Source organism: Achroia grisella, unplaced genomic scaffold (assembly GCF_030625045.1).
Source record: "Achroia grisella isolate CSIRO2021 unplaced genomic scaffold, CSIRO_AGI_Agris_v1 utg821, whole genome shotgun sequence".
Taxonomy (NCBI): domain Eukaryota; kingdom Metazoa; phylum Arthropoda; class Insecta; order Lepidoptera; family Pyralidae; genus Achroia; species Achroia grisella.
This window is the reverse complement of record NW_026713035.1, coordinates 3,105,143-3,130,569: the sequence shown is the minus strand read 5'-3', so window position 1 is coordinate 3,130,569 and position 25,427 is coordinate 3,105,143. Positions and strand designations below refer to the sequence as shown.

General features: G+C 30.5%; 1 protein-coding gene across 1 annotated transcript in view; it reads right to left on the bottom strand.

Moving 5' to 3' along the window:
- The window catches only part of LOC131851988 (chaoptin), a 73,849-nt gene that overhangs the window by 33,884 nt on the left and 14,538 nt on the right, over positions 1–25,427 (bottom strand). The window contains exon 2 of the mRNA XM_059202548.1: positions 3,737–3,815. Within this exon, the coding sequence (XP_059058531.1) occupies positions 3,737–3,739 (3 nt within the window). The 5' untranslated portion in view covers positions 3,740–3,815. The remainder of the gene's footprint in view (positions 1–3,736; positions 3,816–25,427) is intronic.

The window sequence follows — 25,427 nt, the reverse complement described above, 5'->3', positions numbered from 1 at the left end:
GGTATCGTTTTCTTTATTTCTTTTTATTGTAAACACATTTAAAATAAAACAAATATTAAGTGAAGCTTAAGTTTAGGCTTGGCCGGTCTGTTAAGCTTCCTGAGATTAGGCTGAATAGATAGAGACACTAACTACACTCACTATAATAATACACATCTACATACTTTTTTTACAATAATTGTTATAGATTACTTTACCTAATAGTATATTTACCTAATGATACATTTATTTCTCTTCTTTCTCTTCTATAATACATACTATGGCACAAACAGCGATCAGTTGGATTATATAAGATTTCGTGTCACTTGATTGTGTAGTTAAAGCATCATCAGGTAAAAAACAAATAAACAAATCAACTTTATACTATAAGGAAGTAGTAAAGTAAATACTTTTACAATTTCATTAATTCCAAATATTTAATAACAACAAGTAAAATTTATAGAAGTACTGCTTTCTAACATAACATTTGAATTTCGCATGCTTAATAAAAACTGTATAAATACAAAATTTACAATTATTGTGAATTCAACTTTATAGCCAAGACCTTAAAGTCGATTTTGTAAGATTTGAAATTTTCGAGTTAATGCAATATATTACTAAGCCTGAGATTTATTGTCAGTAGATCATTCCGCATTATACAGAACCTCCAAATCTGACGCAATTCAGAACAGTCAATAAAATAAATCAGCGTAGACGATTCGTAGAACTTCAGTTAAAGACAGGCAACCTCAATAGTAATCAACAGTAGTATGGAGTATTCCTAGCACGTTTACGAGTCTATTAGAAGTTTATTGGTTTCTTAATACCTGTTAATGATTGATGAAGTAATAAACGATCCCAGTAATACCACCCGTAGGGTTTCTTATTCCCTGTATAGCTTGGATTTCCAGTTTCCGCCCTCCGCTGTCTAATAATCAATGTTAAGCGATACGCATAATTTACGTGAATCTATAAACACAGGCAAGGGACCAGAAGGAAGGAATCGTGTCTCGCGCAGGGTTGCCAAACTTAATATTTAATTTCGTACGAAGATACATAATCTTGTGTATATTGAAGCTCAATTTATTCTTATAATCTCTTTATTTTTACATCAATTTTATTTATTTTCTAGCTACTCGCCCCGACTTCACCCGAGTGTATTATATATATAAAACTTCCTCTTGAATAACTCTACCGATTAAAAAACACCGCATGAAAATCCGTTGCGTAGTTTTAAAGATTAAACATAGGGACAGACAGACAGTAACCGCGACTTTGTTTTATACAATGTAGTGATTATTCTTAATTGCATCAGAAATGTGGCAATGGTACATACAAAGCAAGAACATAATTTACAGAATAATAAAGTATCAAAGGCAATTTTATCGTTTAACCAATATATTCTAGACAACCATTGGGTAGAGAAGAAAACATAGAAAGTTCCGGAATGAAATGAAACGGAATGAAAGAAAATGTTACATTTCAAAGTCAAATTTAAATTTATCTTAATGTTAATGTTTACTGTTGACTTATAATTTTGTAACTGACGATCTAACTGTAAACTGTTTTACATGGCAAATAAATTAATCTAAATCAATGTAATTAGGATCAGAATTAGTTTCTAGACTAGACCGACAGTTTTGTAAATACCCAATCTCGAAGTAGACATGGGTACCTAATTTATTACAAACTTTTACTCAACTCTACTCGTCAGTTAGTCTAATTAGGTCGAAATATGAAAGTAACTTTTGAATCAGTTCATAACGGGATTAAATTGTACTGAATAATAAATGGAATTGACTGAAACTTTGTATACGTAATTTAATATTGTTGATAATTCACTATTATTGTCATAACGAAGCGCTGAAATGTATGTTACTAATATTATAAACGCGAAAGTTTATGATTATGATGGATGTTTGTTACTCTTTTACGCAAAAACTACTGAAAGGATTTTGATGAAAATTTATATATTTATAAGATGTAATATAGCTTATACGTCAGAATAGAACATTGGCTATAAATTCGATGCAGGTGATACCACGGGCACAGCTAGTATGTTTATATTCTTAAACAAGCTGTTCCCGCGACTTCGTCCGTGTGAAAATTAACTTTATTTATCTAAAATAAAAGAATTTGTCTAAACTAAAAGTAGCCTAAATTACTCCTTATTACATCAGCTAAATAAAGTCCCGTCATAATCGGTTGAAGCAATTTCAGAGATTAGTCGGAACAAACAGACAGACAGACAAAAATAGTAAAAAATTTTATTTTGGTGTATTATAATACGCATGTAGTAAAAAACGATTCTTTTAATATTATAAACAGACAATCCAATTTTATTTATATGTATAAATTAAAAATGTAAACTATAAATATATATTTTTTTAATTTTGCATTTTTTTCTCGCTCTTCAAGATCTGATTTACAATTAAGCGGTATATAAAAAACTATAACTAATAATAAATCAGAAACTACTTAGAAATATAAATAATCATTATTCAAATAAACTTTTATATGAATGAAGATTATTTCTATTCTAAATAAAATGTCCCTTATCTAAAATTGTTTATTTAAGGGACGATGCAGTGGTGTATTTAACATAAAGCAATTAACGTCATAACTTGGCATCTCTACAAGGTACCGTAATTACGGTACCTTGTAATTACCAGACATCTCTTAAAGTTATATTGTTTCAGTGATTGTCATCTCGATAGAATGATAAATGTATTGTTAGATCGTGTGGAGTCTTGCGATGTTTTCAGAAAATCTATTATCAAACATTGATTATAGTAATCACTTATTTTTTAAAAATGATTAAGAAATTATTTACTTTTTATTTCCAAGCTTTGTGTTTTCTTATAAATATTATATATAAAAACGAAATTATGTTTGTTAGTCTCGCTATGTAACATTATCTTATCTGTCTAGCTAATACTCGAGAATGGCTGGACCGATTTGGCTATTTTTAATTATAAAATACTTATGAACTCCGAGAAAGGTTTAAGAGGTGAGAAAATATGAAGAAATTTAATGGAAAATTGTAAAAACAACAATTTAATTTAAACTGTTTGTACCTGTCAAACAAGGTGCGTTCAGAAATTGATTGCGTAAATAAACTTCAAAAACCTTATATATAATTATTTCATTCTGAGGCGGAACGGAGTTCACGGGGTCAGTCAGAGAGAGCTTAATTTTAGAGAAAAATGGAAAATAAATGCAGAAAATTATATTGCTATTTTATATAAATATTAGTTGCAGAATTAAAAAATTGCATTTATATATTTCATTCAAATCTGAAATCATAAATCAATATTTTTCAATCGCAAAAAGCGATATAATATATTATTTCCGTAATTAATGCTTTGATGTTATATGTATAAATATTATTTTCATTGTTTGCCTTATTAATAACTAAATCTAACATACTAAATTCACATAGTATATGCATAGGTTCTATGTTACATGAAATAAGTGGTGGAAAATGAAAATCCTTTTCTAAAAACCATTAGACGAATAAAGAACCAAAACATTTCAGATCTGGTAAATTTAAAAAACAAAACCTTCAGGTTTCTGGACTCACTTTCAGAGTGTATAAGTTTTAATATTTTTTTATATATATGTATATCTGATTGAAGTTTTAATAATTTAAGATAGATGTAAATATTAACTATTTACACAACTTTTCTACTGACAAAAGGCAAGGCCACTATTGCGAACCGATATTTATTCACTGAAATCGTTACCACGTACTCACCATGATTTGTCATGTAAGTGCTGCTCGCCATAAACCCCTGGCATTTGGGCCAGTTAGAAGTGCTGGCACGTTACACAATCTGAAAATAAAATAAAAACTTGTCTTATTTCGTGCACTTTATGTTTCAAGTTCATTTTATGAAATAACATTTGAAATCAATCAAATCATTAATTAATTTTTACAATTATTTAATTTGACGTACTTATGTAAAAACTTTAAAATTATTTTTTTTTGTTTGCGCCTCGTGTGGAAATAAGATGGATGATGATGTATATCCGTCTCGTTTTTTTTTATATTGATTGTAGTTATTTCATTATTTGCGTCACGTAATGATGTATATAAAATAAAAACGTCTGTGAATATCAAAGTATATTTTCCGAGCTAATGGAGTGTATTCAAGTATAAAATTCTATTTAAATTTCTTATTTCTCCGCGCTCAGAAAAATATTCTGTACAATTAAGTATAAGAATACGACTGACTGACTCTTCAGGTCGTTGAGAGAGTTTTCTAATATTTTTTATCTCTACATTAATACTTTAGTTTAGGTTTGCTTTAATTTAAGTTTGCTGTTTGCATGAGTTGCTAATATATTATATTTTATAATTATACTTTTGTAAGTCCTTCATATACATGGGGGATTTACAAAACTATAAGGCACAATAATAATTATAACCCTGCACAATCCATACAGCGCAATCTAGTCCCAAGCTAAGCAGAGTTTATGTTATAGGTACAAGACAACTAAAATGATACTTCAATTAGTTATACTTTAATTCACACATAATATACATAGAAAATATCAAGACTAATACAAATAATGATACTTATGAATTTAAGTATGTGCACCGTGAAAGGAATCGAACCCGCGATCATTGGAAGTTAAGGCGCTAGACCACCGAGGCCGATAAACAATTTTATAAACATGATGACCTGTGGTACTGAAAGAAATTTTCGACATTATTTTTGTGTAACTGAAATGACAATCAAGCCAACACCAGTCCAGGTAGTAAATGGTAACCACCGCCAACATATATCGTCATATTACGTCATTATGTGATACCTGTTGTACATATAAGTTTAAAAACTGTTAAGTATCATATATAATAGTAAGCAAGGAAAATTTTATTCTGAGGTAATATTATTTTTATTGTATGGTCTGTGGTTATAAAAAGAAAAATGGAAAAAGCGCTAAAAGATTAAAAGAAGTTATGCATATATTATTAACTTAAATATCTGTCATTAGTAATAAAGTTAACCAGAACTAATCGATTGATTATATCTATACTTTGTTAACAATATCTCATCAAACCATTACTATTCTTCTCCATTCTAACCAAGAATATCATATAAAATTATCACATATTTCATATTCCAACCAAATATCTTCCATGAAGACCTCTATTAAATAGGTTTATCAAGATGTAACACCGTTAGGCAAGTCCTGGATTTACGGGATCAACTCGCAAAGGATATGGCAGAATTATAAGTATGAAATATCTTCCTCAGGGCTGTTAATGTAAACATTGACTTGTAAAACACGTTTATCTATTTCTATTTAATTATGAAAGAAAAATTTTAATTGATAGCAGAATTATAAGGGCATGATATAGTTCTTAATTAATTAATTTGGATAAATAACAACATCATATCATTATAGTGAGAACTTATGTTTGTTTTACACTAATTTAATTGTTTACAATCATATACAATTTATTTGCACTAGTATTATATAACTATATACGGCAATTAAAAGATTATTGGCCTAAATTAGTTAATTATTACTTACTACCTGAATTTAAGAAAAAATTAGCAACAATGAAACACGTTCTTAAGTGATAATCGGAAAGAAACAAAGTTTCAAAATTGTTTAACAATCCTATTCTCAGTATATAGATCTTATATTATTATGTACAATATATTACTGTTTTGTAGTCTCAAGTATATTGTATTCTATATCTCTAAAAGTTCACTATTATTTTTTAAGCAAAGAAAATTAGGCGACACTGCCATAAGTACCAATACCAAGATAATTACAATTACATCGATTATTTCAAGACGGAAAACTGATAAAATTACATATTTGAAATACACTCTCCACAGATACGCAATAACTCAATTCATATTGTACTGAAAGTCACCCGATAGAAATTCCTTTGATAATTTGATGATATATCTAATTAATATGAAAATCAAAAGGAAGCCAATCAAAATGTGCCTACTGAGACTGGATTTAAGAGGCGGCGGACTGCTTAATTGGGTTGCGTCGCGTCGTTACATACCGGCTGAGTCCACATCGATTTCACTGTATGTAGGTATCATCTATTGTCAAATCTACTTTGTACTTACACTTTTAATAGAAATATCGCTTAGGAAAATCTTACTAATATTACAAAGGTTGTAAGTATGGATCGATGGATGTTTGTTACTCTTTCACGCAAAAACTATTGACCGGAATTTGATCAAATTTTACATTAATATAGTTTATGTATCAGAATAATACATAAGCTATAATTAGGAAAAATAAATTATGTAACTTGGGCGAAATATAGGGATGAATGCCAAGTAAGTATGATGCAGACACCGTCGCGCGGGTCATCTAGTGTCCAAATAAGTAAGTGAGGTCACGTCTGTTCTTAAGTAACTTGCTTATGGCATTTTATCCCATGTTTTGGGGTAATAGTTGATATTATGTCTAATTTAATTACTTCGTGTATCGTCATATTATTTAACCTAAGCCATACAGCCATAATTATAATTAACAATTAAAAAAAAAACAATTAAAAACCACGTTTTATAAAAAAAAAGTATCACTGAATTCCAAAATTTAATTTCCAATAAAGAACTCGTACTACCTACCTAATTATATTTTTGTTACCTGTATATGTACAGCTTTGTTTTTCAAAATCTATGTATTAACAATAGTTTTATAGGAAGAATTTGAAGAATAAAAAGAGAGTAAGCTCAAATATGACGGCCGATAGGAATCAGTGGAAGAAGAAGACATAGTGCTCTGACCCTAAATAATATGATAAAGACAAGACAATGATGATGGTAAATGTATTACAAACATTGTTATTGTTATTTAAAATTATACCAATATATATACAAACTTGTAGTAATCGTGTGTTTTGAAGAGATAACTTACAAAACGTTCAAAAGCCATATTTTGTATACCAATTGTTGGAGTAATCAGACCAGCATTAGTATAATCGGGAAACATTTGTGCATACAAATGTAAGGACTTGGCTGTGACCCAAATAGCAGGTAGCAATCGAGGGCTCCACTTTCTAGTTTATTTGTAACAACTTAGTTCAACTGACTTCACAAAATATGAGAGTAATTAGACTGTATTTTGTTTGAATTTATTCATTTTATTGTTGTTAAATTAAAAAAATCTAAATGTGTTTTTTTTCACTTCTAACATCCCTCTGACTCGCGTTTGGCGTTTTTTCCTATGTACAGATATTCAACCTCTACAATTTTATTATACATATACAGTGGGTTGCCAAATTAATAGAGACAGTCACGAAATATTAGTTTTTTATAAAACATTGGTCTATTATTAATTAAAAACGTCACTTTAGGCTATAATATATGCTATAATGTTATCTTACTTAATATTATACGCCTACGATTGTGTGTGAGTATGGATGGATATATGTTTGTTAATCTTTCACGCAAAAACGATTGTTACTTACTTATTTTATAACGTAAGCTTCAATCAGCAGAGAAAATAATTTAGTAAATTGTCATAAGAATGGCAAATCAATAGTATCGCAGTTAAATCCATAATAAATAATAACTACATGATTATTCAAAATTATTTTGTTACCTATAATTTGGCATACGAACACTAACGATTCGAGACATCGTTACTGAGTGCTCTTAAAAAGATTTAGAACTTGCTACTAAGCTTAGAATTATGCAGCACTCGCTTCTCACCCTGACCCACAAGTTTCAAGGTGACTGAATTGCTGCAAAGATTTTCAGGTCGCGTGTCAGAAGCTCGCGTGGCTTGTTGAGTGCGAGTTACAGTGACGTCATTATGTAGGCTTTGATTGCCAATTCCTAGTAGTTGAACGACAGGGAATTACATTCTAACTAACAGTATACATGCAAAAGTCTGTTTTATATATAATAGATACATTCCAAATTAATTATATTTGTATTACTTGAAATTGTTGATTTTTTAAATCCACGAAGTTATAACGTCGATAATGATTTCTTATTATATAGGAAAATTAAAGAGTTAAAAATGGTTTTTATAAGTCCATGTTAATAGGACTTAATTTGACCGAAATTGAGAGCCTTGTAATATAATGGTTTACTCTTCAGACTTATAGAAAAAAATATTATATATTACAATAATATGTAAGTATAGCATAACAATTCAGGTTATGATAAGCACAGATAACAAAACAAACAAATTAGAGAGACGGCGATGGAATTGAGCTCTTATTATGTTCAATTCGAAAATTCCCGGCGAATTATGAGAATGTCAAGTACTGGGTTCAAGTGAACCCCATTTGGCATAACAGTCATGAAGTTATATTATGGAAATCGAATACGGAGATCGAAAAACACGTTCGGGATCTATAAATTAAAATATTGTTCGTTTTCGAATTCCGGAGCCGCATAGTTCCTTATAAATAAATAAATTCCCTTTCAGCGAATGCTCGTCGCTATCCACTGGGGAATAGTACGTGTTTCGCTATTGAAGTCATGTTTCCGACCAATTTGTGTCATCGACGTGCACAAGGAACTATACGGCAACGACTGTGTCGCCTAAATCGTCTGAGAGATACGTCGAAAACAATATGAGCTTAAATGTATAAGGAATAGAAGTTTACTAGTTGCTTCCTGTGGTATATTTTGTGTTATTTCTGTATTATGTGAGAAAGGAATTCACAATCATAAGAGGGTATGGTAAATCACTGAATAATCAAAGTCGTGTCTTCAAGGAACTGATCTTCTCTGTATCTTGATTTAGGTAATAGTGGCATTCAGCTATAGTAATAAATTAATTTTAATGACTTTTAAATTTATGCTGCTTGGTTTTTATGGTTATCATGCTCTACCATTTTTATGCAATCTTTACAAAACTATTCCAAGTACCTTGTTAATAAACTAAAAAATAAACTCACTAAATGTGATACTGTGACTGTGATATTTCTTATCGACTTCAGTCATTTTATGGACGAGAATTTGACGGCATTGGCAGTCTAGTGGTTTAGCACACCGCCTTATTTCCGATGGTGGCGGGTTCGATTCCTCGCATGGCACAAACAATTGTATTCATTAGTGTGATTGTTTGTATCTATTTGAGTGTTTTCTATATATAATATTTAGTAATAGTTATCTAGTACCCATAACACAAGCTTAAGCTAGCTTAACTTTGGGTCTAGATGGCGCTGTGTACATTGCCTGAGATTATTATTATTATTATGGGTGTATTTTTCTGTGTTTAAACATTATACAATTTTTAAACTTTCTAGTTCGACTATAAAGCTCCTAAAAATGATAAGTTCAAATCACATCACTATCCCATCATACAATCCCTGTAAAATATATTCAATAATTTTGTTTTACTTGAATAATACTTACCAAATTAGCAATATAAAAGTTAAATATCGGGCATGAAAGTGAAACGTCACTGAAATATTTAGCCGAAATGAAATCCCTCGATGGCTTTGTTAGTTAACCGATCGATTCCCACAGGTCTCCAAAGGTACGCCGTACAAAGTACGAAAATAAAACGAGGCGGCGAGGAAACCAGCTATTGAACTTCTAAATTGGACTTCCTTATTTACTTACAAACTTGACTTAATATTTCATTTTTTATTTTTGTGTTTATGTAATTGGAAATTAAATGAACCAAACTGATGAAAACTGTTCAGGGTCGCCCATTGACATGACGTCACAATGATGTGACATTCATACTATCATTTATGCGTTGCTATTCTCGAAAACTAATGCCTTATAACTTACAGATTCTTTGTGATTTCACTGACACATCTCAGAACTTAAAGAACGCTATAAAGCAAGCTGCCATTGGTACTGTCTAACATATTAGGTATTGTTATTTACAAGTGTATTGCAACCTTTTTGCTACGTTGTATAATATTACTTTAAAAAAAAGAACACAGGACTCTCAGATTTAAAATTGTCATTCTTTTCATAGAATATGCAATCTCTTTGCATGCATTGTTTGTATTATATTAACTTTTAAAAATAGAACATGCAACTCTCAGATGTAAATGTTATTCTTAAATGAATCATTGGCGGGAAAATACAATTTATTTATAATTGAACAAAATATTAGTTTTCTTTGACAGCCTCGGTGGTCTAGCATATCGTTTTACTATCCGATGGTCGCGGGTTCTATTACTCGCACGGTTGAAACATTTGTATTCATGAATATGATTGTTTGTATCTGACTGGGTACTTTCTATGTATATTATGTATACATTTAGAAAAAAAAAATCTACCTTTGCTTACCGTGATACTAGATGGCGCTGTGTTAATTGTTCAGGATATTTATTTAGGGTTACTTATGTATTTATATCAGAAGAAAAGGATAATACAAACAGTCACAATCAGTTGAGATGGTATATATCAACTAATATATCAACTAATTCTTGAGTGCTTCATAACTCACATGGACGTAAATTATGTTTTATATTTTAGTTTATAATGTATAAGTAAATATTAGTAAATAACGAGACAGTATTTCATAACAGTAGCACACGAAACGTCTTGCCTCTAAATTGTTATCGAAATTTCAATTATTTTATGCTTTTATTGCATTATTTGTAGTTCTATTAAGAAAATGTTTTCTTATTAATATTATAAACGCGAAAGATTGTGACTACGGATGGATAGATTGATGTTTGTTACTCTTTTATGCAAAAACTACTGAAAGGATTTTCATGAAAGAGTAATAGCTTATATATCAGATTAACACATAGACTACAAATTTCATGAAACAGGGGCACAGCTAGTATGATATATAGAGCCTAGAGTTTTGAATCATACAATACGCTGCATGTAAACAATATTTCGCATATAAAATGAATGAATTTAATATACCCTTTTTATGAATACCAGACAAAAAGAGATGTCAGTATATTTAGCATAATAGGCTGGGTTCATTAAAAATGTATTCGGGCCGTATAGAATCGCCACAAACGAAACGAATGCCTTAAGACCTTTCTCTTTTCAATCAAGTGAATACACAAAATACACCCTGTAATAGATACAGGTATAGTAATAATAATAATCTCAGGACTATTCACACAGCATCATCTACACCCAAGTTAGGTTAGCCAATGTCTGTATTATGGGTACTAGATAACTGATATAAATACAAAATATTTAATTAAAAATTTAACAATAACTTAACAAAATTATTAAATATTTTGCTAATTAACATTCCGTGAAAATAATTATAGAAATTTCACATAAATATCAGATATCCGTATTGATTATCTGGTTTCTGGTTTTACAGATGGCTACCAATGATCCTCCTGATACGAGGTAACTGAATAATAAACTGTATTACGGATAAATTCTGCGGTTGGATTCTGCGGAAAATCTCTCGGATTAGGTAGTTCTTTTGTCTCTTACACAGTACAATATGATGGTAACAAAAATCTTTGATGTAAAACAGATAATCCATTTAGATATAAAACATGTACCCATATATATATATATATATATATATAACTAATGAATACAAATCTCTATCATCTTGCATTGTCGTATTTGATCAGATATGGAAAACATATAATGAATGTAATGAATAAATAAATAAATAAATTTTATAAAATATACCGAGTAGGGACGTACCTCTGATAGAATAAAGAAATATTATATCGAATTTCATAATTTCATAAAATCTATGGAGTCTTAAAATATATGGAAATATTACTTAATAAGTTATAGTAACTAGGGAGAATGAACCTATAACAGTAATATGTGCTTGTAATTCTAATGAAATATTTTGAACAATACCAATATTTATTGTTATAATATGCAGGCCTGTATGTAGTCTGTATATACTGGACATAACTTTTAATATCATTAAAACAATAGCTATACCCGCGTATTTTTCCCGCGTGAAATTTATAGCCTATAGTCATTCTGATGTATAAGCTAATTATTTTAAGTTTCATCAAAATCCATTCAGTAGTTTTTACGTGAAAGAGTAACAAACACCCATCCATATTCACAAATTTTCGGGTTTTAATATTAACTGCGCGAGTCAGCCGCGCAACTTCGTCTGCGTCGTTCATTTCCCAACCTTTTGCAATATTTTTCATTGCAGCTCCGCTTCTATTGGTCGTATAGTGATTAAAGCCTTCCTCGACTAATGGACTATCTAACACAAAAATATTTTTTCAATTCGAACCAGTAGCTCCTCAGATTAGCGTATTCAAACTAACAAACTCTTCTGTTTTATAATATTAGTAAAGATAAGATATAAGCACTGTATTCTGCAAATAAATGATTTGAATGTTGAAATTAAATAAATGAAGTCGTAATCATATTTGGAATTTCATAAATTATGTAGTATCTACTATTCTGGTACCGCTTCTTCTTCGCTGAATTATGATAGCTGTTATGATCCCATTCTCCAAGATAATGGATTCCATTTAGATGATAACATGTTTTCTGCTCCAAATTGGCAAAATATGCCACTTAATAATAAGAGAAAGAAATATTATCTGATATAATTTTGAAGTAGTCTATTACAAGATATATCAAAGTTGAAACAAAAAAAAATACTACTGTTGTAACATTAATGATGTTAAATGCTGCTGAATAAGTATTAGCGATTCTAATAGATACAATTCGTATTAGCGGTAACAATCGATTTCTAATTTTTAAAATTCAGATGATCAAATATTTGATAATATAAAATATATTGGAACTTTGTTAAATTTATATCTAGGCCTTATTAAAAGAAGACATTATATCTAGAAATTTATATTTATTATATATAGATTTTTGTCTTCCATTGTTCGTAAAATTTCGCTATTGACATGTTGTGAGCCTTTTATAATTAACCAATTATATATATATACTAGATGTATCCGCGACTTTGTCCGCGTAAAATAGTGACCTTGACCAAATAATGAAAAAATATTTAATAATCTAAACCAATAAAAAAGTTTCATCATTCTAGCTTCAGAAATGAAAAATTTCGTACAGAATACTATACAAGTCAATCAATAGCCTAAAAAACAAATGCCAAAGCTAAAAGCTTTAAAAATGACGATACTTCTATACAATCTTTCATCTCCCCTTTCAACCCCTTACAACCCATTTTTCCTTATTTATATTTAATCAAGAGCCAAAAACATTAAATTCGAGCTACTAGCTTTAAAAATGATGATACTGCTACACAACCTTTAATCTCCTCTTTCAACCTAACTTACCAAAAAAGTGACCTATGTCCTTTCTAGGTCTAGACTGTCTGTGTACCAAAATTCATTTAAATCGGTTCAGTAGTTTTGGCATGAAAATGATACAGACAGACAGAGTTACTTTCGCATTTATAAGCATGTTTTATAAGGATTAAATATTAGTAAGGATTTTATTTTTGTATTTCATTATATTTCCAACAACAATATATAGGTGTATTTCAAGCAACTTGTACGTTAGTAAACGACGAAGATGAGATTCTACACTTCATTATCAAGTTTGATAGACTCCCTACACAAGTTTCTGATCTATCGACGTGTTACATCGCCGATCAGCTCAAACAAAACATGTACTTGTCTTTGTGAACTATGTATATAAAATTAAATTAGAAACTGACGTTTGTAATTTCAAATTAACATCTTTCACTAAATGCTTATGAAAAATACTACCATACGTAGAAAATACAATAATAATATAATTTAGAGACAATGTGAAAGTATATACGGTACTTATATTAAAAAAATAATATTTTTTTTTTGTTTTTCTGTCTGTCTGTTTATTCTTGCTAAGCTAAAGGCTAGGTCTGAAAAGTTATATTTCACGCGGAGGAAGTCACGGGTAAAAAATGACTGTCTAGTTGCGTTGGTCACACAGTAGTTGAGTGCGACCGATTTATCTTATTTATATTGTTTTCTCAGGAGAAAATCTTCAGAATACAAAATTGGTAAAAATTCGGAATTTTTCATTTAACGGCTATAGTATGACAGTTCGCGTATTACTTATGCCCAATTTACACTCAGCCCGAGTGGGCAGGGAAGTGAGCACGGAAGTGAGCAGCGCGAGAGTGTAAACACGAGTGGAAACACTTCCCATGCCATTGGCGCTGCCACTCGCGCTGCCCGAGCAGCGTGTTTTTACTTTCAGCCCTCTTGCTCAGTTGTCGCCCGGCAATATTTCCGGCATAGTTGGTTAATACTTAACAATTTCACTTAATTTTATTTTTATAGGAACACTTTTGTTTCACCAACCAACAAGGAAGATTTTCCTTCATGAAGTTGGACAACATGTTGATGATCTGGGCCATTAGCGCGTTGTATTATGAACCGTGCGATACATATATATATACAACTGATTCCATTCTACGAGTATATGACACACGTATACTGAAGGTTTCGTTCGTGTGCGTGCCGATCTCACAATTGTCCAGTAATCATTCAATTCCGACCGTGATTGGTATAACCTTGTACTGGGTGCAGCTGTGCGACGGTATGGTCTCGGTGCAGTCGGTGCGCACCATAATTGATAAATTGGTTGTGATTCCAACTGCTTTGTAGGTCAGTGGTTCTCAAACAGTGGTAAGCGGACCAAAATATTGTACACAATATTTAATTTATTTATAATATTATTTTTTATAATAATTTCAATGAAATATTTATTTTAACCTAATTATTAATTTATTAAAGTGACATAAAAATATTTGCACGCCTGTATGTTGAATACACTGGACATTATATTTAATACTGTATATATCTAAAAGCACTTGTATTCTGCAAATACTTTATTTGATTAAAGTGATCTTCCGTAACAACAAACTTTTTTCACGTTTTATTTTTATATCTTGTACCTAATTGAGACTAACTACAAAGAAAGATTGAGAACCACTGTTTTACATTATCAAGTACTAGTACGTAGGACCGTAGGTATTGAATGAACGTGCAATATAAGGCACTTTGTTGTAAATCACGAGATCATGACTAGTCATTAAAATCCCATGATATCCGAACTTCCATACCATTGTTATAAATTAAGTCAAACAACCTATTTGTGATAAGGCATTTCACGACTAAACTCCTGAACGGATTTTATTGTAATTAACATAAAGGTAGATTAGATTGTTATATCATCATCAGCTCATCCGTCATACTCGAAAACGGGTGCTGCTTTGTGGCTGTTCTGGTTACGAACACTGATTAGACTATTTGCATTTGACAAAATTGTAATAGCATATGCTGGTGATCATTCTATTCTCCCAAATTTTAATTTACAAATTAATCTCTATTATTGTAAACAATATTTGAAAAGAATATGAGCTGAGTTTTTGTCAGTTCTTCTCAGCTCGAGAGCACTCTGAACTAATAGTAGATTTGACATATTATAAAAGTCTGTAATACACCTACATGAATAAATATATTTTAATTTTGTTTTTTTATTTTATACAATACATATAAAAAAGCAGAGAAGTAGTTGCTATTACCGAGTTTTTTACATTTTACTAGTTGCCTGCCAGAGTTTCGGTGATTGTAAGTACTAATGAAGATGAAGAGACCAAATATTCCGTTTATTGTATAACCATGAAACCATGAAAGAAATAAAATGTCAATCAAACAATTTTGAGCCTAACTGCTTTTAATCATTAAGTATCTTTTAGTATTTTTTTATACTTTACTATCTTTCAGCTCAGGCTTTTTATATATAATTGGGATGAGAATAAAATAGTTAGTTTTTTTGCACAAAACATTAATCTAGACAATACTATAACTATTTTAAATTTTAGAATCTTAGTAACAGAAAAAAATGTGTTCCTGCCACGTAGTGAGATCTGGATGAAATTTATATTTGAGAAGCACACACACAAGTTAAATAAATAATAGTCATAAAAATCTAATCACTTAGAAAATAATTCTAAAAGTAACACTTATACAAGTATAGGTAACACTTACCTAAAAAAAATGATCAAACAACCAACTTCTTTTGAAGTTGGTTGATGAAATATATAGTTCTCAAGGTAACACACTTAAGCAAAAGAAACAATCGTAAATGAACCACCTATTTTTGAAGTTGGTTGATGAAATATAATAATTCTTTACAAATAAGAACATCAAAATAACATCAAAGTTACATAAAAATTAGGGTCCATTCAGGGAAAATTTCACCCAAACGGTACGATAGGCACGAGAAGTCATTATTGCATTAATATTAGAGAAAAGTTGGTGGGGACTTAACGACTTAAGGAGGCGATAAAAATGATTTATTCCAACCTAATTAGCGGTAACTCACTCAACAATGGGATACTGCCATTTGGTGTAAATCTTGAGTATAAATTTAAAACTATTTACATATTGCGGCCTCGGTGGTCTAGCGGTTTAGCATACCTCTTTACTTGCGATGGTTGCGTGTTTGAATCCTTGCACGGTGCGAACATTTGTATGCATGAGTATGATAGTTTGTATCGGTCTGGGTGTTTTCTATGTATATTATGTATGTATTTACAAAATAACACAAGGTCTGTTTGCCGTGGTACTAGATGACGCTGTCTTAATTGGTTATTTATATATTTGTTTAATTTGGTAAGTAAGTGTTTATATATAATTTTTTTATATCAACAGTAATTCACCACATCTGATGGTAAGTGGTAATTTGGTAAGTAAGTGTTTATAATAATTTGGTAATTACTCATTCATACTGCAAAACCTCGCGTAGTCATACAGGTTCCTCTACTACTATCTTAGAGACTGCATCCATATGCTCTGTAGTTTTAAAATAATCTGTTTCAGTTTCAAAGATATTAGAAAGATAGCAAAAAATTATTATTTATTCTTATCTTAATAACATTATAAACGCGAAAGTTTGTGACTATGGATATTTGTTACTCTTTCACGCAAATGCTACTGAAGAGATTGTGATGAAACTTTACAGTAATACAGCTTATGAATCAGAATAATACATAGGGTACATTTTATATTGAAATTTAACGCGTGAAACCGCGGGCAAAGCTGTTATATAATAAATATGAGACAATATTAATTATTCACTGATCTATAAAATTCAGCTCAGACCCCTATAACCTTTGCATTGAACCTTGGAATTTACGAGCACAATACATTGATCCCAGTTTTAAGGTTATTGGGTTCAATGAAGGCGTGTTACTTAAAACTAGCAATGACCTGTGACTTTGTCTTATGAATTAGGATTAACTACTATATATTCTATATGATAAACTGAAATAAAAAATAATTTATCCATGTCGGACATTTTATACAGTAATGCAAGTCAAGTTTTATATTAATGTTTTTACTCTAGCTTGTTACTCTAGATAATTATGTATTTATATACATACATATAGTTTATTTACATTCTCTTGGCTAGTTTAGCAATCATGCTAAGTATAAATCATATATGCGATAATATTTACAAATTTAAATAAATTCGCCACATTTGGTTATTATTTCTAATTTTTTATACACATATAACATTTTATCATTATTTTATACTATATGAATGAAAATGTAAAGGTAAATTTTTAACAGCACTATTTTCGTTTGAATATTTCCAAGCATATTTCTAAACTAATAACGGATTTTGGCACGGTTCTACATCAAGATGCAATGGCAAGTCCTTAGTAAAATAATCTTTAGTAAAATTTGTAAAACAGAATAAATAAATAATAACCAAGGACCTAGACCAATACCAAGCACACTTATGAATACAAATGTTTGTATACAGTAGCATGAATCGAACCCCCGACCATCTGAAGTAAGGCGGTGTGATAAACCGCTAAACCACTGAAGCCGATGGCAGGAGGATATGTATATATAAATATTTATTTACGAACTTCTAATGCGAGTTTCTGCAAATTTTTGCACAACTAATTAACCTAAAAATTTGTACGCGTGCTTAAATATGTTCCTTAATGAAGGACCATTTCGCCACAATACCTCGGATACACAGTGAAATTTACATTTAGACAAATTAAGATCGCCTATACAGCACATAAAGGAATACATATAGATACTAAAGCTCTACGTGAGTGTGACCTTTGCGTTGTTTGCGAACCCTTTACACTTTATCTAATTTACGTTTGGTTACCTACTGGTAATATGTTTAATCGAATTGTAAAAGGGCAGTTTAGGTCAGATTTGGGATGGTCATAAAGTACGTCCGGGAAATAGGACTAATCTACGCTGGCAAAGTTCTATAAACCAATCTATGTGTTTTTTTGATGAAGGAGTTACAAGGATTGGGCATTAGCCAATGAGAACTGTAAATGGACACCGGTGAAGAATAAAATCCGGTCACCTGCCTGTCAAAATCACCAGAACTGAACTGTGATAGTTTAAGGTAATGATTTTAGATAAAGGGGACCGCTTAGAGATGGAATAGCAATAGTCATGATCATAAGACATTAATAGCACCTCCTTTTCGTTATCCTATATCATTTGCTGTCGTCATAAATATATAATAAATATGTTTTCTCTTCCATTCAATACTGTTCACAGTTTACTCACTATTTATCTTGCCATATCATCTTTCACACACTCCAGTCCAGTTTATTTTTCAGCCTTCCTCTGCCCTTATAATAAAGGTCCCTATTCACTATAATACTAAGTATTTAAACAAGTTCAAAAGGCATAAGTTTCAGTAATTACTATAACTATAAATATGAATGTATATGTAATTTTACTATCTTAATAATGTAACTAAAATTTTAAATACGAAAGTTAGTGAGTATGGGTGGATGGATATTTGTTACTCTTTCACACAAAAACTACTCAACGGATATTGATAAAACTTTACTATTGTAATATAGCTTATAAATTAAACAAATAGGCTATAACTTTCACACGATTGAAACTGCGGGCACCTAGTATTATATCCACAAAAGTTTGTGAGTATGTATGTATGGATGGATATTTGCTACTCTTTCATGTAAAAACTACTGTACAGGTTATGTAGCTTATAGAACCGAATATCATATAGGCTGTAATTTAAAAAGTTATTATACAAATTGGACGAAACATAGCGTGGGTCAACTAGTTACAAGTATGATGCACAAATTTACATGCGTGACTAAGAGTAGGCAAATATGTATATCCTATTGAAATAAATGTTTTTGAGCTCGTGTTATGATTTTATCACTTCCCAACTGTCGGTTTGTTTGTCATTCCGTCATATAATTAACAGGTGAGCATTGGTGTGTGCAAATATTAGTATGTAATTCAACCTGATGCAGTAATAATAGTGTCATTAACTGCGGTGCTTGCACAACGCATGACCCCTTTAGGTATAATTGTATACTGTCAGGTCAATATACTCTGTGGGTTTACAACCTCAGTTGGAAATTGAATTGCTGTCAGTTTTATTTGAATCAGAGGCTGACATTTGGAATAAATACCTATCTATAAAGAAGTATAATCGTTTAGAGCGGTCAATATATTTACAAGGGTGATATACTTTGAAATTGGTTTTCAATATAATTATTTAATCGAAATGTTATTTTGCGATTTTCAATATATTATTTTGTTTAATTCCGCTACAATTAACATGTGTGAGACTACGAATAATGGTCGGAATTTGATCCGCCACTGGAGAAGGTCGTAGTGCTGGTCAGGTTTCCACACCGAATATTCGTAGTCTCACACATGTTAATTGTAGCGGAATTAAACAAAATAGTATAAACCCATCGAGTAGTTCAATAATTGTATTGAAGACAAGAGTATTGACTCTTAGTTCAAGTTCCAATTTGTTTTCAGACTATAGTTTATCCGTCCACGTGCTTTACATAGTACAAATAATAATAATAGTCTCAGGACAATTCACAAGTTAAGCTAGCTAAAGCTTGTGTTATGGGTACTAGAAAACTAATACAAATACATAGATATATTTTTTTTCGTAAATACATATTACATATAGAAAACACACAGACAGATACAAACAGTAATGGATACAAATGTTTGTGCTGTGCGAGAGACAACCGAGGCCGTCAACAAATAATAAAATAAAATACGGAAATTATTTGTTTTAAGATTATGCACATTAAATTCTTTATAATAATATAAATGAACATCTTCTCGTGTTGCTATTCTGGAAGACTAAGATGCCATGCCTCCTTATAAACGTTACAGTCAAGATACTAAGCGGTAGAGTAATAATAAATGAAAATAAGAGAGATGCTTGTAGAGACGTTTATTATAGCAGAGCGCAGTGACAGAAGTGATCTAAAAACAAATTGTATAAAAAGAATTCTCATATTTTAAGTAAGTAAGTCATTTATTCGCATTACAGACAGATTTGCACATAACAATAAAGCCCCAGTGACTGCGCTGTAATATGCCTTTTTTTAGTAGGCATGCAAATTTTATTAATAAACCTAATAATTACATATATTAATATCTACATTATAACAATTAGATTAATATTACATATTTAAAATTAAATATGGATAAACGAATATAAAAATTGCCAATGATGGTCATTGTAGGTCTAACATGTGCGACAAAGAATAGAATAGAATAGATGAATAGAAAATCATTTATTCAAATAAACTTAATTTAAGCACTTTTGAATAGTCATAACAATTTGTTTTTTATCTACCACTCGTTCGGAAAGCTGTCTCATCATATGAAGAACGAGCAAGAAACTTGTGTGTTGCTCTTTTAAATAATCCTTGTAAGTTTACATTTACAAGTCGAAACGTGTGAATACAAACTACCAACAAGCACTAATTTTTTGGGTCAAATATAATCATGCAATAAGATTAAATCAGTCGTAGTGATGAGACAGACGTCGTTCACGAAAATCACTGCGCTCGACCATATTTTAGGGAGCCCATTGACCCGGCCCAATACATTTTAGTGAGTTATGACTACTCATTCCACACGACCACGTCACAGCTACAAAAATTCTATATGGTAGTTACAGTATTCGCATTTATTTGAATCAATACAAAAGTATCATATATCAAGAAAGCAGTATGAAAATTAAAATTATAACGTTGTCCGCAAATAAACTTATTCTTGCTATATATTGCTATCATCTATAAATTCATCTATCTTATAATAGGCTTTTTTACATAACATTTGTTTAATTAAGATTTGAATTGCCTCTCTGTAAGATTTATGTGTAGACTCTGGCAGTTTATTATAGAATCTTACGCAATTACCATAAAATGAATTACTAACATTGTGTAGACGGCATTTAGGTAAAATTAGCTTATTTTTATTGCGTAAGTTTCCACTTTCAACTTGTTAAGTTTCTTGAAACTATCTAAGTTTTTCCTTGTATGCATAATATTTTCATAAATGTACTGTGAGGCAACGGTGGTTGTTTAAACCAATTACTCTCTAAACCCATACCATAAATAGATAGTCATAACGTATGTCTCTCTTTTGTAAAATAAATATAGTATTTATATCGGCAATTTATGACATAATGCTATGGAAATAACTAAAATATACAAGTTTTGCCGTCGCCACGTCTGTTAATTGCCTTATCCTTCTAATTGCATAATTAAAAAATGAATTCATATTCCTAAAAAAACTGTATCATTAACAAAATTACTATTTCATCATTAAGCAATAGCTGCGTATTTACTTGTTTTACATTAGGCAGCGTTTTATACACTTAGTTTTGTTGGAGTTCAATAATAGAATTACATGTGAACCAATTTAGTATAGCAGAGATAGAGATAAAGGTAAATGCTTATTTACCTTAACCATTCTAAATGTTACGATGTATATGAAGCTAACTGTACTGTACTTAGAGTTTAATGTTATGACACGTAGCCGGTACCAGAAAATCAATACAAGGTTATGTTTGCAGTATTCGAGGATTCGGTATATTTGAATGTATATACTTATACGAAATGTTATCATAAAACCGTGTTTTATTATTGAATGTGAACCTATCGACCCTGAAAAAAGATCGATGGTAAACCAATTAAAACATCAAGTCGTCGGAATTACCTCATAATTACATTTTAAATTTGACTAGCGACCTAGTCACTCTATTTTCCCAAATTAAAAAATGAATCTATATTATTGTTAATATGTATCATTATATATATATATATATATATATATATATATATATATATATATATATATATATATATATATATATATCTAGTCTTGTTCTATACTATAACACGCATATAGTGTACATATAAACCTTTCTCTTGAATAACTATCTATTGCTGAAAACTGCATTAAAATCCGTTGCGTAATTTAAAAGATATAAGTGAACAGACAGTGTCGGCGACTTTGTTTTACACAATGAAAAGATAATAATAATTCGAATACAATCGCAGCGTACAAAGTGTGCAGAAAAAAAACAAAAGAATAAAACAAATGACGATCGCTCGAGAATGCACAGATTTCTCTATTTGAAATTTATGACATCAACATCTTAAAAAGGTTTTATAACTTTAGTGTTGTTGGAGTTTACAACCCTTTAATAATTAGTTACGAGTTAATCTTTGTAAATACATAAGTAAAAAGTAAAAATATAGTCAAAAGCAACAAAATAGTATTCAGAAACTTTAAGTTAACGGAGAAAAAAAATTATAATGCAGTTGAATGCGCAATATATTTTATGAATCATAAAATATATTGCGTATAGCTGATATCACATGGTATACTGTAAACCATGGTAATGCATTACTTATTACGTATAAGTAATATAAATAAAATATTTTTTGTGGTTTTCCCTCCCGCGAATACCCAGTATATCTTTATGTTTAAAATAGATTCTAGATGTCATATTTTTATTAATAGACATTCTTAACATTCAGTAACTTTATTTTTTATTTTATAAAGAACGTTTTCTTAACCAGTAACCTCACTACGAAGAACATCTATGTAATTGACGATGCTTAACTACATCCTTATGAAAGAAGACTAAAGATATACGTTGTATTTCTTTTTGTTTATTCTTTTATAAGCACAATAGGTCAATACGTATAGAATGCAAGAATATATAGGATCTGAATATTTCAGTTACATGTTTATGTTTACCATATGTCCTGTCTCCTTATAAAACTGTTTGTTTTTAATCGTAAAAAAGACTGCATATACAGATGCTAAATGCCTAAATGGCATTACATATATTTTACTCAGTTATGCTAATTGGGTGCAGCGTAGTATAATTAGGAAATAATGATATTTTATGCATTCATTTACTGACAATGATGCATGCATGGTTGCACATTACGGAATTGAGTATAAATAAATATAGGGGGAATCAAAAACTCCAACATGTTTTTTCGTGGTTTGAACTTTCAATTTATTATTAATTATATATATAATCTATTGTCTATTAAGTAAATCGTAATATTACGATTTACTTAATAGACAATAGATTAGACCTCAAAAGATGAAGCATAACGAGGGCGCGGCAGTATCTGATATGTAGGTACCTATGTTATTGAATAGTATATATATATATGTTTTCCTCTTATGTGGGTGGCCAGCAATAAAAAAATGTGTAGTGAACATCTGGTAAAATGACACAACAAATCAAATAAAATTGGAATTATTTTCGGTCAATTGTTTTTCTAAGAAATAATTTTTATGAAGCAATTTTATGTCAATTTTGGTTCTGGAATAAAAATATATTTGTTTTAGCAAAACAGCACATGCGTTGCTATTAGAGGTTAAAAGTGGCATATATACCCTTGAATTTCACTGCCCTATCCCAGCCATCAATCCAATTTACAAAGCAACTCCTAGACAGCTAAATCTGTTACAGCCGTCAAGCTTGCTTTGCATCTAGCACCCACTTTGCACACTTGCACTTTCCCACACTGACAACTTTGGAAAAAGTTAATCTCTGTCAATGTTTAAATTATCATAGTAATTTAGAAACAAATACTGTCTGTCCTGTATAATGAAAAAAATGTCCCCGATTTGAAACCATAACCTAAATAATGTTCCGCCTTCTTCAATCTCGCTATAAGTTAATTATCAAGTTATAGTAGATTATCAAGAATTGTTATTTCTCACGCCATTGTTGGGAAATGTCGATGACACAATAGTAGCAAAGCAATAATACGGCCGCATTATTTGTTATTGTATTTGTATTGTTTATTATTATTTGTATTGTTTCATTACTACTTTAGATTCCTGCAACAGTACTTTTTTAGCATATTTGTTCGAAGATATTGAAATGTTTGTTTTTAATTGACATATAGGTACTGTGGATCGCTGCAATAATGAGTTCTGCTAATGCGCACGATAACATATTCTAGATTGATTAAAACAAATAATTTTTTCATTTAATGGAACTTTCTCTGGATAATTTAATTCTATATAGGTATTACTAGCGATTTACTTTGACTTCGCGTGGATGTCCAGTATCTTTTTAAAATATTTATAAATACATAATAACCCTCGACAATTAACACAGCGCCATCTAATACCACGGTAAGCATAGCTTATGTTATGGGTCTAGTAGAAATATACACATATTATACATATCCGATAGAAACAATTAATGGAAATGTTTGCACCGTGTGAGGAATCGAACCTGCAACCAAGGGAAGCAAAGCGGTGTGCTAAACAGCTTTACTTCTGTAGCCGTTAAAATAGTGTGTTGTATGTTCAGTTTTTTTCAGAACTAGCAGTGCCCGCGGTTTTAATCGCATGAAATTTATATTCTATGTGTCATTCTGATGTATAAGCTATAATACTGTAACGTTTCATCAAAATCCGTTCAGTAGCTTCTGAGTGAACAACAAACATCCATCCATCCATATATACTCACAAACTTTCGCGTTTATAATATTAGTAAGAAGTTTACAGGAATATCCTAAAGTATGTTGAGGTTTCTTCGCCAAGTAGTCTCATTAATATTAAATGCTTTTTCATTGGAAGTCCAGACCGGCCGCGACCCACGACCGTAAGAAATGACTTTTGAAGTTTGTCTACGGTCATACTTATTAATAAATATTTTTAATCAAAGAAGTACATTATAAGATATATATCTATAAAAAATTAAACAAGATTTTTACCATGTTCCAGCATTCCAGCTAATTCTTTCTAAATGATAAAGTAAGAAATAAAACACAGGTGATAGAAAACAGGCATATATTGATTACTACAGAAAATAGATGAGGGAAAATGTTAGGTTACACTTAATACGCTACGATTTATTTATGAAAATTATTATTGAGAAAAAAACAGAAGGAAAGAGGGAAGAGAAAGACCGAGGCACAGCTACATCAAGAAAAATTGAAGTCGTGTCGAAACATTTAAATAGCATGATAGAAGGTCGTGGAAAATGGCAAGAGTTCCATCAACATGAGCGTGGCTCTTAATTTATGAATGAATGAATTTACCAAAAATATTTTTTAATGACTTCCCGATATTTCGATGCTATAGACAGTAGAGCTGGTAGAGCTATTCAAAGTTTATGGTGCTGTATTTTTACCTCTTGTTATTACTATTTTGTTGTTAATCCCAGATATGTGGATATAATAACTAAATGATG